General features: G+C 47.9%; 1 protein-coding gene across 1 annotated transcript in view; it reads right to left on the bottom strand.

The window, feature by feature from the left end:
- ptprsa (protein tyrosine phosphatase receptor type Sa) overlaps positions 1-15,575 on the bottom strand; it is a 170,607-nt gene that overhangs the window by 116,243 nt on the left and 38,789 nt on the right. The window contains exons 2-4 of the mRNA XM_030372990.1: positions 13,976-14,181; positions 980-1,125; positions 1-16 (exon numbers count right to left, since the gene is read on the bottom strand). The exon at positions 1-16 is cut by the window's left edge and continues 126 nt beyond it. Of these exons, the coding sequence (XP_030228850.1) occupies positions 1-16; positions 980-1,125; positions 13,976-14,072 (259 nt within the window). The 5' untranslated portion in view covers positions 14,073-14,181. The remainder of the gene's footprint in view (positions 17-979; positions 1,126-13,975; positions 14,182-15,575) is intronic.

Here is a 15,575-nt window from a genome sequence, read left to right as displayed (position 1 = left end):
CGTCAAACTCGATGGTCTGCAGGGTACAACCACCCCAGAAGTGAGGACAGGCCTTCTATTGCGCTTCACTGCGTGAAGCATTGTAGTTGTGTAAGCTTTTTCGTAAAGCATCTTGGTCAGGCATTTTAAATTTGACTACTTGCGTAAACGAAATTCATCACAAAGGATAAAAAGAATTACCTTTGAAAAGGTTTTCAGAAAGGTTAAATGAAATGCTGAGAAAATTAACAATTAAACCCTGGAATGGCATTAGATATAGAGTGGCAAAGGCTAAAGGCTCAACAATTACGACTAAACCCTGAGGGAAGAAAATCTGTGATTTGGAGGAGGCGTTGGATACCTTTCAAACCGTCATGCCTTTCGAAAACAACTTGTTTGAATGAACACCTGTCCGTTCCCCCTTGGAATCATAGTAACGCTGGCTTTCATCACAAAAACGGAGAAGGACTTTGAATCCAACATTGACGGCACATTGCCGTCAATCCTCAAAGCTTGCTAGCTAATTGGGCTAACAACACCGCTAGCCCGTGGTGCCTGGATTCATATCAAAGCAGCCGCCTGGAGGCTAAAGCTGAGATAAAACAACTTCAACACAACCACTTCAAAACATTTTTCTTTACGGATTTATGGCTTAACCGAGTTATTACGTTTCTGATTTCAGCAAAAGCTCAACAATTTGCTATCTGCACTGGGCTTTGTATCTGATTTAAAATGCGTTTAAATATCCATGCTTGTCGTGGAAGCACGTTGAAGGATTTGACAACTAAACTGCTGAACTGTAGATGCCTGGCCTGGTACCTTTGAAATTGACAGCTTATGCTGCTTTATTTGGTGCAAAGTAACCCAAATCAGACGAGTTTGTTTGAACAAAAAAAACAGAAATGTCATTCTGCCGTTCACCATGTAAACATGACCTTCCTTATTTAACACACGTTACCCTCCAAGCCTGCAGGGGGCAGTAGTGACCAACCCGACTCACCTCAATGCGCTGGGAGTTGACCTTCTTGCCCTTCTTGTTCCAGCTCACCCTGGGCTTGGGGTCGCCCGTTGCCTGGCACACGAAGGAAACCACGCCCCCCGAGACGCCGATCTGGTCAATGGGAACTTTGGTGAACCGGGGCTTAGCTATGAGGGGGCGGGGAGGAGGGGGTAAAAACAAAGAAGAAAGTCAGGATGTCGCACCGCTGGAGCCACCCCAATTCCTTTAGAGACGACACTAAATAAATGTAATTACATTTCTGAAAGGGCAGACATCCAAGAGCCCTTGAATTCACACAACCACTCACACTAGCCGGCTCGCTTGCGCGCACACACAGACACAGACATACACACACACACCTACCCCTTGTCCTCTACCATATGGGTAGAAAAACACAAGACTCTCACAAGCTTGTACTCGTGAGACATATACACATATCCTCACACACATCACACACACTTTCTCACACATTACACATACCTTCACACACACACATTACTTACACACACATACCCTAACCCTAACCTCTCTCTCTCTCTCTCTCTGTCTCTCTGTCTCTCTCTCTCTCTCTCTCTCTCTCTCTCTCTCTCTCTCCACACACATAACCCTTACACACATTAAACACACACTCTCAGACATCACACACACACTCTTACATAAACTCACACTCTGAGACATTACTGAGACTATCGCTCTTACATTAAACACAGACACTCTCTAACATTACTAACACAAATTCTCACATTAAAAGACACACACTCTCACACATAACACACCCGTACTCTCAGACATGGCCTTTGCAGCAGACCCTGTCTCAGACAGATGATGCATAGCCTTGCAAGCCAGTTACAGACAGGCTCTTTCATATTTTATCACATAAACTCAACTATATGTAATGCACCTGAGCATGTGTCATTTTAATGTATTTTCTAATAAACACTTATTTTAAATGCCAATCAAGCAAGGGCAATAACATTAATTGAGGCAAATTGTACTCAAAAATTCTGCATAAAAAAGTCATTGCAGTTGCGCATAACACGCATTTAAAAGAAATATAAGTTCTGAACCAAAACCATGCAATGAGAATGAGTGTCAAGAGACCAGATTGTTAAAAATAGGAATGAATAGGAAAACGACCAAATGGTCATGTAGTCTACTGAGTATAAAGACAAACGGTTTACAAGGTACAGAATCAGTTCCCGTCATGTGTGAAGAGAGAGCGAGAGAGAGCGAGAGCGAGAGCGAGAGCGAGAGCGAGAGCGAGAGCGAGAGAGAGAGGCAATGGGCGGTAGGGAGAGCCAAGGGAGAGACGGAGAGGTAGTGGTGGTGTACGAGCCTCTCTGGGAACTAGTTAAAGCTAAAGAGGCAGATAGGGGGAAGATCAAAGTGCTAGCGTGGTACCAAGGATTAATAATTGAGGGACTTTGGGTCGACACTGGCCCCTGGGCCCTGCTAAACACACAGGGAGGAGAGGTCCCTGCATTCTATCACTGGCCAGAGATAGAGAGAGGTAGAGGGAGAGAGAGCGGGGGGAGAGAGAGAGAGAGAGCAGTGGAGAGAGAGAGGGAGAGAGTGTAATGTAGAGGGAGAGGGATGAAGAGAAAGAGGGGTTGATGTAGGAAGAGAGGAGGAGTTGGTGTAGAGAGAGGGATGAAGACAGAAATGGGGTTATGGATAAAGAGGGGAATTAGAGTAGAGGCAGAGAAAGAGGGAGAGTGCTGGAGGGAGGGAGAGAAAAGGATGGGAGGGAGGGATGAAGACAGAGGGAGTGATGTAGTGAGAAAGGAGGGGGTGAGGTAGAGAGTGGGATTGAGAGATGGAGAAAGAAGGATGGGAGAGAGTATATAGCCTCGGGAAAGCAGAGACAGTGTGAGTTAACTTTGCTTGACTTTTTCGACTCCCACACACACTTTAATGTTTCGTTTTTTGTGATGCAAGTATTACGCTAGAATGTGCGTGTCTTTTCTCAATCATAGACCACAATGCATTGCAACACACACCATTTTATCAGCAAGGTGTTTTTCCGTAACAAACAACAAAACAGAACAGCCCAAATCACAGAAGCAGCGACAGTTTGTCATGTCTGTTTAAGAAATGTCCCACTTCATCAACGATCCTTTTGCCAATATGGCTCTAGGTATAGACACGCTTTAACTACGACATTACAATGATAGACGGTGCAGCCTGTGTCTATATCCGAGTCTGCTACAGAGAACAGAGACAGCCAGTAAGGTTGGGACAATCCAGTGGGAAATATTAAAACGGATTCAAATGACCAGAGAGGTTGAGAAGGGGTAATAACCATCAGATAAGATGGAGGGTGTCCCGAGGACAGTATTCATCCTAAAATGGCCGTTTCTGGCAGGAGGAGGAAACTGAAGCACCCAGATTAAACTCAGAGGACTGCTGCATAAAACCACGTTTGTACCCTCCAACGATGCTAACCACAGAAATGTGCCATTGTTGCAGTGGAAGCATAGCGCTTCGGGTCTAGACAATTTGTTTTTCCAACTCCTGTTTAAGACAGCCTAGAATTGCAATGATTTCTGTCTGAGGCATCTTTGACATGCGCTCCATATCAACAGACACAATGAGTTATATTGACAGACAGGTGGATCCGCCAGCTCAAATAACAAACCAAATATCAACCGATTCCTGAGGCTGGAAAGAAGCCTGCAATAATCATGCATCAACATGTAAAATCAAGCACCTAACACCCACTCTATTTGATATAATACCGGTTTACCCGTGTGCTCCTTAAGTTATCATGACAGCTTTCCAATAGCTCTTCCTCATGATAAAAACACTTTCAGAATCCCCTGTATTCAAATACTAATTGCGCTCGTTTTTTCATGAGCTGCAATTACTTTTTTTCTTTCGGTGGATGAATGTGTGCCAACGATGAGGAGAGCAATTAACCTTTTATTCCAATTTTCCCTCTTTCGTCTGGGGGCGGCTGACTTGTGCTGTGTTTTAACCGTTTCAATCCGTCCCGTGAACTCCGACGCGACGCAGCCAGTAATTAATTACGCCGCCGCCATCGTAAGAAGGCGGTTATCAGGTCACAAAGTGCTTTCTAATTAATCACCACTGTGAGTAATGCCGCGGACTACACTTATATACGATGTGACGTCCAGTAGATTACCCACGTACAAGACTACTCACATAGTGAAGTCATAGTGTACATGGCTGCTCACTAAGCCCTGGATAAGTGTACACATCGTGTACATGACTACTCACTGAGCACTGGATAAAGTGTACATAATGTTCATGACTACTCACCCATGAACATAATGTTCATGACTACTCACTGAGCCCTGGATAAGGTGTGTATAGTGTACATGGCATTATCGCCTGTTCAATACAACCAGCCGTGGAGGATGACTATTCCGTGGGACGAGCAGGTCTCTGCAGGGGTAGCGGGCTGTGAGACCTCAGTCATCGTCCATGAATCTGCGCCACTGTTTCGCTTTGAATTGTTCCTCACCGGGCAACACACACCTCCTCATAAACATATACATATGCATGTTTGATATGCATTATTCCATCCCACTATGTGCGATTGCATACATGCATCCATATTCATTATTCAGCAGCAGGCGCATGTATAAATATTTATCTGTCGTTTTTTTCCCTGTTGTTATATCCTCGCCTGTCATGTACACGAGGAGAGAGATTGTATACCGGGAGCGACTTGCTTCGCCTGTGTGATAGCACGCCCGACCAATAACGGCGATTCCGGTTTTGATTCCAGGTTCCAGCGTAGCAGTGTAAACAGCTCAGAGACAAACCTGCCAGAGTGCCCACGGGGGCAGAATACGAACAAGGGAGCGCCAACATGTTTAAATATTCATTGATCATATCTGCCCGAAGGTGATCCTCCATCAATGCTCAGTCATGCGGATCTTTCTTCTTCTTCTCCTCCTTTTTTTTTTTTAAGCGCTTCTTTGAGCTATCAAGGTGCGATGATTAGATATGTGTAATGACATGCTTCATCTCCCCCATGCCTGTTGCACATAAGCTATTGAGCACACTGTGCGTGCGTGTGTGTGTGCGTGTGCGTGTGTGCGCATAACTACATACGTGTGAGTGAGCATCTGTGGCTAGTCAGCACTAAATGTTTACGACCAATGACTTCCATTGCTCCGGGAAAACCGATTATTTTCCCCCCCACTGGAGCCTCCCATGCTATGAATGCAACCCCCCCCCCCCCCCCCCCCCCCCCCCATTCCTCCGTTCGTGTGAGGCCCATTGTGGTGGAGGGGGGGGGGGGGAGCCCATGTCCAAACTGTTTAGCTCATGCTATCTCAGGGACTGACCAGCTTGAGATAGCATCACCCGAGCAGGCCGGGAGTGGAGCGCTCCCCTGGTGATCCCCGCGGCCCCCGGTGAGGAGGCCCCCCCCCCCCTGTGTCCGCTCCGGAAGAGGGGAAAGAAGGAAGCACAAACAAACACATCTCTGTGTGGACCCGGGGGCTTCTTCCATCCCGCAGGCATCAGTGCAGCAGGGTGCAGCTCTGCCCAGATAAGCACACAGGACGTATCTTGATCTGCCTGGTTAGGGGCCCGGGTCCCCAGCAGAAATATAAACACATAGGCGTCGCGGGTGGGGGCCCCGCCAACTGACTTCACGGGGCCCCTGGATATAAGGTATTTCCAGGCAAAGACGGTGGATAGACGGACTGGGGCGTCGGAAAGAAATGGAGGCTTAGCTCACAGTGTGCAGCGAGTGTGTGTTTGTATTGCTGTTGTCGCCGCTGCCACCTGCTAGCGGTGCGCTCCTCTGCTGGCCACAGAGAAGCTAACCCTGCTAAAGGTTGGTGCTGGCACACAAGGCAGCTCCGTTTGAGGTACTTGGTTTGTTTTCTGTCTGGCGGAAGGTGGGAAATTAGTTGATGGATGGGGGTTGGGGGGGGTGAGGGTATCGGGCTAACGCAGTAATCGATGGACGGAGAGAAGAAAAAAGGTGTCTGGGAGCAGGAATAGGGGCCATTATGCCTGTGATTTGGGAGAGTGCTGGACGGAATGACGCAAGGCCATTTTGTGATATTGCGCAGAGAAAGGTGGCCCAAAATACAGCCAATTGGAATCCATCTCACTTGGTGTCTTTCCCAGTCTCTCTTTTTATTTTTTTGGTAACTTGTATTTTTACTTTTAGGGCTGAGGGAGGGAGGGAGAGGGAGAGGGAGAGGGAGAGAGAGAGAGAAAGAGAGTTGAGGTTGTCTGAAATCCAGAACTATACCGTAACCTATACAAAATGTAGGCGGTCATTGCGATGTGAATTCACGAGCAAGCCCTGCATGTGTACTGTCTTCTATGGGCTAGGTTATGTAAAGCTCTACATAGCAACCCTCACAGTAAAGTAGTGGAAGGAAAACACTCCAAAACACTGTGCAACATTGAAGCCAAGTATCCCACTGATTAAACATGGCAGGTAGCTGATTTACAAAAAGTGTAAAAGTTAATCTTCCAGGGAGCCAGTTTAATTATCCTGTTAGCTAGGACACACATGACTGGAAACACAGCACTGGTCAGGTGGGTTGCTTGGTGAAAAACATCAACAAAAACAAAAACTGAGCTCAATCGACGTGTTCGCTCACACTGGCCATGTAAGCGGAAAAGGATGTGTGCCTTTGTGTCTTTTAGGATATGTTAGAGGTGTGTAGGATGTCACGCGATGAACAGGCTTTCTGCTTGTTCTTCTAGCGTGTTTAACACTTGGTCTGGCTCTATACAGCCACGCACGCACTCACACACACACATGCAGTGATGTGCACACACAAAAACTCACACACACACCACTAGGCACAAGCGCTAACGCACAAAGAAGTACACACCACTACACAATCCCAAACATAGACCCCAACAAATCACTCACAGAAGTGAATAAAAGTACAAGGACACACACACAGAGAGACACACACACACACACACACACACACACACACACACACACACACACACACACACACACACACACACACACACACACACACACACACACACACACACACACACACACTGCTTAAAGAAGTGAGCGGCATCAATCTAGGCCAGTTCTAGGAAGTTGCCTCGGCTTAGAGCCATCACTATGGAAACGCCGCCTTCAGTCAAAAGCTCTCCTGCTCCTGCGTGTCTGCTGGGTTTCTTACGCAACCTCCCGAGACGCAAGGAGGAGAAGACGGCAGAACAGGAGAGACAGGGGGTCCAGGGGGAGAGGCGGAGTGCGGAGGTATTAAATAAACATCAGGGTGCCGAGGTCAAGATGTATAGCGCCGGCCTTTGGAAATGAGCAGAAACGGCGAGCATGGCGGGAGGGTGTAAGGGCTGCAGAGGATGAGAGCAATGCCTAGCGCGATGGAAAAATGGCAGAGAGGGAGGGACTGGAGAACAGAGTGGGGGGTGGACAAGTGAGGGATGAGAGGATGAGGCATGATGTCATGTTTTGTTCGGCATCGCTGTTGCTTTGTGAGTGAGTGAGTGAGTGAGTGAGTGAGTGAGTGAGTGAGTGAGTGAGTGAGTGAGTGAGTGAGTGAGTGAGTGAGTGAGTGAGTGAGTGAGTGGGTGGGTGGGTGGGTGAGTGAGTGAGTGGGTATGAACCTATATATCATGTAGAATGGCTGATATCGTTCAACATAGGTAATATCAGTGGTTTGGTAGATTGGTAGATGGTGAGATATTTGCCAAATGTTCTTTCTTTCTTTCTTCGGGTACTTTGTAAAAACATATATTTTCCTCCCCCTTTGCTGTGATGATACTCGAGAGCATCCATTATTGCTTACAATAAAAAACATGAAATAAAGTGTCAAGATCGGTACGTCCCAATAGTATCTCGATGAATATTGGCAAGGGTATACAGACTTGGAAACGATATGCATGCTGGTGCATCTCTGAGCGAGACATGGTGAGAGAAAGCAGGGGATTTGGATAGAGGGAGAGTGAGGGAGAGAGAGCTGATAGGGAGAGGGAGATAAAGTGAGGAGGAAGAGCAGGGACAGGTGACAGGTTGCCGTGGCATCGGCTAGGAAATGACACAATTTTACAAGGCATGCTGACAGCTTTTAGTGGGGACGCCTTTCAGATCCTCACATATGGCAGGTTGTGATGTTTCCTGAGTGCTGTGCTTTTTACACTCCTCTTGATGGGACAGGTGTGTTGGAGGGTGTCGAATGTGTGTGTGTGTGTGTGTGTGTGTGTGTGTGTGTGTGTGTGTGTGTGTGTGTGTGTGTGTGTGTGTGTGTGTGTGTGTGTGTGTGTGTGTGTGTGTGTGTGTGTGTGTGTATGGGGGGGGGGGGGGTTATCTGTCTCCTTATATGCAGGATCTGTGTGTGTGTGTGTGTGTATATATCTGTATCCTTGTATGCAGGGCGCGTGTGTGTGTGTGTGTGTGTGTGTGTGTGCGTGCGTGTGTTTGTAGGATGTACGAGGACCAATATTGAGGATTTAAATGAACAAAACATAAGTGACAGGGCCACTATTGAGTATGGATCTAAAAAGAGGGCTCCGCTATACAGAGATAATCTACCTCCATTACCATTACATCCACTGTCAATCATCGGATCGCCTTTTGAGTAGAGGCTTTCATCCAAATGGGTTCCCTTAGATACATGTCACTAATGAGCAGGTTGGGGTAAGGGCAGCCGGCTCAGGGAAGCCAACAGGTAGACTGAAGGCTTCTGGGTTGAATCAAGAACCTTTCGGCTTCGATTCAAAACACTTATGACGGCATGATCCTGCTCCTGTGGCCTCTGCCTTTAAGCAAGGCACCGATCCAACTCTTCTAGGAAAGACAAACGTGTTTGGAAACGGCAGTAACAGGACTGAGGAATAACCAAACACAGGTTCGGTAGCTTGGATTCCATAGTAGGCCTGCTTGGCTTGGAAGCCCTCCACAAATTCCTCCTCGCCTTGGTCGCCGAAGCTAACGACGAAAGGTTAATTAGAAAATGTTCTGCCGGGGCCGGCACCAAGGGCCAGGAGAAGGGGGGTGGGGGGGGCGATTGAACCACGCAATAATGTAAAAATCACCCCGGCTGCTATCAAGCCCTGAAGAAGACATTGACTTGTCTCGTCTGTATGTTCTATAAATCGTGGCAGGGTTGCATTCACATTCAAGAACACGTCATAGTCGACATGAGATTTTTTTTTAGGGGCGCCGTCTTTGAAAACACCCCAGAAATAAACTCTCAGATTGAACGCTATAGTTAGTGAATACCCCAAATATCTCACATCCCCTGCTAGTATATTAATTACCATCCGTGCTTTCATAATAACCTCCAATCCTTTGCTTCCAAAACCTTCTCTATTGCATCACACGGATAAAGTGTCAACGCAGACAGCTCGTCCAATGAGCTTGTAGCGTTCAAACGGGGGGGGGGGGGGGGTCCAACGGGCTTGTAGAGGAGTTGGCAGGCTAAAGTTCTGGAAGGGGGGGGGGGGGGAAGAAAGAAATCCTGCTGCAATAGCACAACGCTTTCGCCAATAATTTGACTAAATTGGTCCCAAAGAAACCGCTGGGACAAACGAAAGAGAAAAGGGCCAAATGGGTATCTGTAACTATCCCTTAACTCGCTGGAAACGGATACAACCAGAGGAATTACAGCGGCACCCCAGCCAGATTGATTTTGAAATTGCCAACGTTTAGAGAAGGTAAAATGAGTTGGGACAACAGTGAAGCAAATTGAGTTTCTTTCTTTCTTCCCCCCCTCTCTGGAGACACGTAGCGCCTGTCATTTTCTGATGGTAATTCGTGTCGACGGATCCGAGGAAACGGAGCAAACGGAAACTACCCCGAGAAAACGAGGCGATTGCTTTATCGGAGAAACGAGGCGACGTCGAGATGGCGACACTAAGAAGGAAAATGGCCGCCCTCTAATAAACAGACGATATGAACATGGGACACGAAAAACAAGTTGGCCGGTTTTTAGGGCGGTTTTGAATGTGCTTCAGAATCCATTCTAAAAAAAAAAAGGAGACTGCATAATTTTTCCCGCACTCCATGCGGTTAATAGTAAAAAAAAGCGCTGATAGAATATGTCAGTGACGCAGTCTAGCATTTTGGGGAAGGCAAAGTTTGATTCTTATTTATTTTTCCCTGTACCAAATCGCTGGATTCAGAACCCTTTGAAGATGGGAACAGAATTAGGATAGCACTCATGAAAAGTTGGTGAGGCGGAACAATTTCAAAGGGCCCACCTTTTTTTTGTGGTGTTTGTTTATTTATTTTCCTGTATAATCACCCCAGACCGGCAACACGCAGTTTAATTTCAGCGACAGGACGCTGCGCTGAAAGGAGGAGAGACAGGGAGATAGCTGGAGCAAAAAAGCCAAACTCCATGTGGCTGTTGTTGATAGGGATAGCAGTCTGTGGCTGCTTCTCAAACAGCACAATGCACACCAACATGAATACCACTTTAATACCGCCAACATGAATACAACCATGAAAGGAATAGGACGAGTCGTTTTTCTGTACCGTATTTCTGTACATTTTAGGAGGCTGAACTGGCACGGACACATTTCGTTTGACTTCACATGGGATGATAATCTGGCCGATGATGGTCTGGTCCTCATACAGCCTGACTCTAAATACAACGCAAGTATCAGTCACAAGTACACATTTTCAATGACTGCTCCACACAGACACACACACACACACACACAAGGATGGATAAGACACAATTACGCTGTCACACATTTGCTTTGCTTATGCAATCACACACACAGATTTCTGTTGATGTATTTACTCAGAAGACTAGCATTCAGCTTTGATTAAAAACGTTTCCTTCAGAGGATACATGGGGCGAGGAGAGAGAGAGAGAGAGAGAGAGAGAGAGAGAGGGGGAGAGAGAAAGAGAGAGAGAGGGAGAGGGAGAGAGAGAGAGAGAGAGAGAGAGAGAGAGAGAGAGAGAGAGAGAGAGAGAGAGAGAGAGAGAGAGAGAGAGAGAGAGAGAGAGAGAGAGAGAGCGAGAGAGAGAGAGAGAGAGGGGGGAGAAGCTGGGACGAACAAGGGATAAAAAGATGAGATGTGGAATGATGTCATGCTCTTTGTTCTGCATCTCTGCTCTGTGTGCTTGTGTGTGTGTGTCCGGTTTGTGCGTGTGTGTGTGCGTGTGTGTGCGTTTGTGTGTGATGAAGTGGGGGAAGGGCTCTTGTCCCCTCAAGATCAGGTGTGTTTGAATATAATTGGACAGCACCCCTGGCTGTGTGTGGCTGTGTGTGTGTGTGTGTGTGTGTGTGTGTGTGTGTGTGTGTGTGTGTGTGTGTGTGTGTGTGTGTGTGTGTGTGTGTGTGTGTGAACATTTATGGCCATAATGACGACAGGTGTGTAGACCCCGCAGGAGATGGCAGGGTGAGAGAGAGAGAGAGAGCGAGAGAGAGAGAGAGAGAGAGAGGGAGAGCGAGAGCGAGAGCGAGAGCGAGAGATGGGCGTGTTGACAAAGGAAATGGAGGCCCTCAGAAAGCTGTCAATCACACAGAACAGGTGTGGCCACATCCAACAGTCACTGCACCAATCGAAGGATGTGTGCGTGTGATGAGGGATTAAATAGTAAAAGTGGAAGGAAGAGGAAAAACCCTTGACAGATAAGAGGAATCGTACCCACGAGCAGACAGACTGTCAGATACTGACAGATGGAGACATGCTGTCTGTCTGTGTGTGTCTCTGTGTGTGTGTATGTGTCTGTACTCAATCTGCACTGCCATTTAAGTCTTTGTGTGCCCAATTTGCAAAAATGTGTGACTGTCGATCTGTGTGCAGATGATTGGGTCTCTGTGGACATTGTGTGTGCATGCTTGCATGAGCATGCAGGAAATGTGTGTGTGTGGGGGGTGTATGTGTGTGTGTGTGTATGTGTATGTGTGCATGTGTGTGCGTGCATGTGTGCTGGAAATGGGAAGGCTGCAGGAGAGGGGGTGTGTTTGTGCATGTGTGTGCGTGTGTGCACGTGCGTGTGCTGGAGATTGGAGTGGAGATGTTGACAGCGGAAGAGGTCTCTAGGGAGGAGGAGAAGGGAAGCTAGAGACGGGGAGATAAGAGAGGGACGGATATAGAAAGAGATACAGTCACGGATACACATGCAGGCAGGAGGGAGATGCAATGGCCAGCACATGAGAGAGAGCAACAGAGAGGGGCCGAGGAAGAGAGAGAGACAAAGGGAGAATTAGAGAGACATTCAGAGAGAGACGGAGGTGGAGAGAGATGGAGGGAGAGGTAGAGAGATACATTCAGAGAGAGACGGAGGGGGAGAGAGAGGTAGAGAGAGAGCTAGAGAGAGGGGGTGGGAGAGATGGAAGGAGAGGTAGAGAGAGAGACATTCAGAGAGAGACGGAGGGAGAGAGATGGAGGGAGAGGTAGAGAGAGAGCTACAGAGATGGCGGGAGAGAGAGAGAGAGAGGGAAAGGTAGAGAGAGCAACAGAGAGGGGGAGGGGGAGAAATAGAGGGAGAGGTAGAGAGAGAGACATTCAGAGAGAGACGGAGGGAGAGAGATGGAGGGAGAGGTAGAGAGAGAGCTACAGAGATGGCGGGAGAGAGAGAGAGAGGGAAAGGTAGAGAGAGCAACAGAGAGGGGGAGGGGGAGAAATTGAGGGAGTGGTAGTGAGAGAGACATTCAGGGAGACTAGGAGAGGTCACAGAGAATGACGCGTGGTGAGGCCAACGAGAACAGAAGAGAACAGGGCGGGAGAGTAACAAAGCTGTTTGAACATTTGAAAATGGCACACTGATTCATATACATCCAAGGCTTCTGCTTTCATTTGTTCAACTGAAAGTACACTCTGTTTCTTTTTTTTTGTTTTTGTGTTACCGGTCAAGTGAAGAGAATAAGAGACCAAGGTTATGGAGATGTGTACAGCGGAAGAGAGGGAAGTGAGGCACCTTGAGCCCACACAAAAGAAAAAAGGGGACGGAAAGTTAGACCGCATCCAATCAAAATAGCGAGAGGGAGGACGCCGTACACACACATACACGTACGCACGCATGAACACACACACAGAGCGAACACCCACAGGCAGGGTTTCTAAACAGTCGGCTGGAGGTCTGCCGGGCTCCTGTCGTAGACTCCCTCCTCTTTGTTTCCTTTCTCTCTAATGCCCCTCTCTCTAAGCCCATCTTTAGGAGGAAACGGGGCAGAACAAACAGAGCAGGAGCTCAGCGGAGGGGATAAGACACTCCTCGAGGACCCCCTACCGCTAACCCGGTGTCGAGGAGATGCTCTGCGAGCACAGGACTGCCGAGGTGTTCTGTCACTAAAAGACTACCGAGATGCTCTGCTCGTCACAGACTGCTGAGATGCTCTGCTCGTCACAGACTGCTGAGATGTTCTGCTAGCAGAAGACTGCTGAGGATATGTTCTACTACTTAAACCTGAGATGCTCTGCTAGAAGCAGTCTGTTGAGGATATGTTCTGCTAGTAAAAGACGGTTGATGAGATGTTCTACTAGTAACACCCTGTTGAAGAGATGTTCTAGTGCAACAGACTGCTGATGAGAAGTTCTACAAGTAGCAGACTGTTGGAGGAGCTTATCTACAAGTAACAGACTGTTTGAAAAACTATTCTACAAGTTACAAATGAAGAGGAAGGGGAGATGAGTGGATTTAGCCAGCCGAAATAAAGATAAGCGCATCCACAGCTTTCAAAGGCATAATTGTGTGTGTGTGTGTGTGTGTGTGTGTGTGTGTGTGTGTGTGTGTGTGTGTGTGTGTGTGTGTGTGTGTGTGTGTGTGTGTGTGTGTGTGTGTGTGTGTGTGTGTGTGTGTGTGTGTGTGTGTGTGTGTGTGTGTGTGTGTGTGCCCGCTAATGGGTGTATGCATGCATGTGTGTTTGTGTGCGTGTGCCTGCTCTTGCTTTGATTGCCTTTGAGCAACAGCATGAGACATCCGACTGATCAGACAGAGGGACACAGGGAAAAACCCTTGATAATACAACCTGCCAGTTCATTTCATTCTGAACACTATTTTAACTTTTCCCTAGTTTAGTACGGCGACCCTATGGGCATACCTAAGGCGTGGGAGCCGGTGAGGAGCAGCGACAGCAGCAGGGTCCCCACAGGCAGGAGGGCCGGCAGGGAAACCGAGGAGGCACTGCCGGCGGCCATCTTGGTTCCAGTGGGGTGGCAGAGGACCGGAGTTAACCTTCGACCTGAGGCCAGGGAGCCGAGGGCCCTACCGGGCAGGGAGTGGGGTCTTCACGCAGGCTGGGGCACTCTGAGAGAAGGAGAAAGAAAGGGGGGAGAAAGGTTAATATCCAGCTTATAATTGACATGAGTCCTCTCTTGAAGGCTTACCCACACAAAAGTGACTTAAAAGTTTTTGAGAACCATCAAAGCCATTCATCAAAATTGGAGCAGCTACACACAAAAGCACAGGCGGCAAAATCTTCAATCGACCACGTTTCTTGACATCACAAATGATCCACGTTTTTTTTGAAGACACTTTTAAAAAGTGGTTTTAAATGAGTTTCACGTTGTATGTGTGTCGGGTTGAACTCATGACCCTCTTTCATTTGAGCAGAGGGGCCGCATCTTGGGTGGGAGGTAGGTGACGTTCACACCTTCCTGAGAGTCCCCAAGGAGACAAAGGAAGCAATCTGCGATGGCATAGGACTAATTGAAGTCCCCCCCCCCCCCCTCCAACTGCCACCATCTTGTTCCTCCTCCCCTACCGTTAATGCCACCCTCTTCCCCCCCGTCTTTGTGACTCTGCTTTCTAATCACCCCATCTCCTGGTTCTTTGCTTATCTCAGCGCCTCGTAATTACCCAGGCGGTAATCTAGAAACCATCCCTTTGTTTTAGTAGAACTGCCATTAATCCGTGCAAACACACACACATACACACACCCTTTCTCTTGGAGAGACGGCTGAAGAGGGGACCCTGCGACACACACACACACACACACACACACACACGAATGTACACACACACACACACGCACACATACACACACGTACACGCACACACACACACACATCCTTATTGATTTGTATTGTGCATAGCACCGCTGCTCGCACTCTGTAATTACATGGAGGAAATGAGAGGGGGGTACAGGGGGGTGGGAGACAGAGAGAGGGAGACAGACAGACTGACAGACAGAGAGAGAGAGACAGAGAAGGAGGTTAGAGTACAATGCCTGAATCCAGCCAGAGAGAGAGAGCGAGAGAGACTAGAGAGCGAGAGGGAATTACTCCTAAATCCAAAAGTCCCACAGGAGGGTAACATGTTATTCCGGAGGTGACAGATGTAAATTAACACACAGATTGAGTGCGAGTGCGTACAAATATCCCAGCGTCCTTTGCAGCAGTAGTACCCTTCAGTGACTAAGCTGCTCGAGAACCAAGCGTAATCTCCCCCTGAAACACACCAAACAACGTGTTTTAGTTCCCCCCCCAAAACATCTAAACGTACATTTAGTCCTATGCTTTGTCTCCGTTTTTCTTGTGTCGTTTGTTTCCCTGTGCCTGTGGCCCCGGAGGATGGAAGGAGAGCCCAGAGCTAATCCTATTGAAACCGCGCAGCCCAGACAGCACAAGGCAACCTGCGCCAAGACGCTCTCGCCTTTTCATCGCCGCAGGGCCAATCTATTCATCTGCCTCAGAAGCAAA

The sequence above is a fragment of the Gadus morhua genome, chromosome 12 (genome assembly GCF_902167405.1).
Source record: "Gadus morhua chromosome 12, gadMor3.0, whole genome shotgun sequence".
NCBI lineage: Eukaryota > Metazoa > Chordata > Actinopteri > Gadiformes > Gadidae > Gadus > Gadus morhua.
This window is presented reverse-complemented; position numbering and strand designations above follow the sequence as displayed.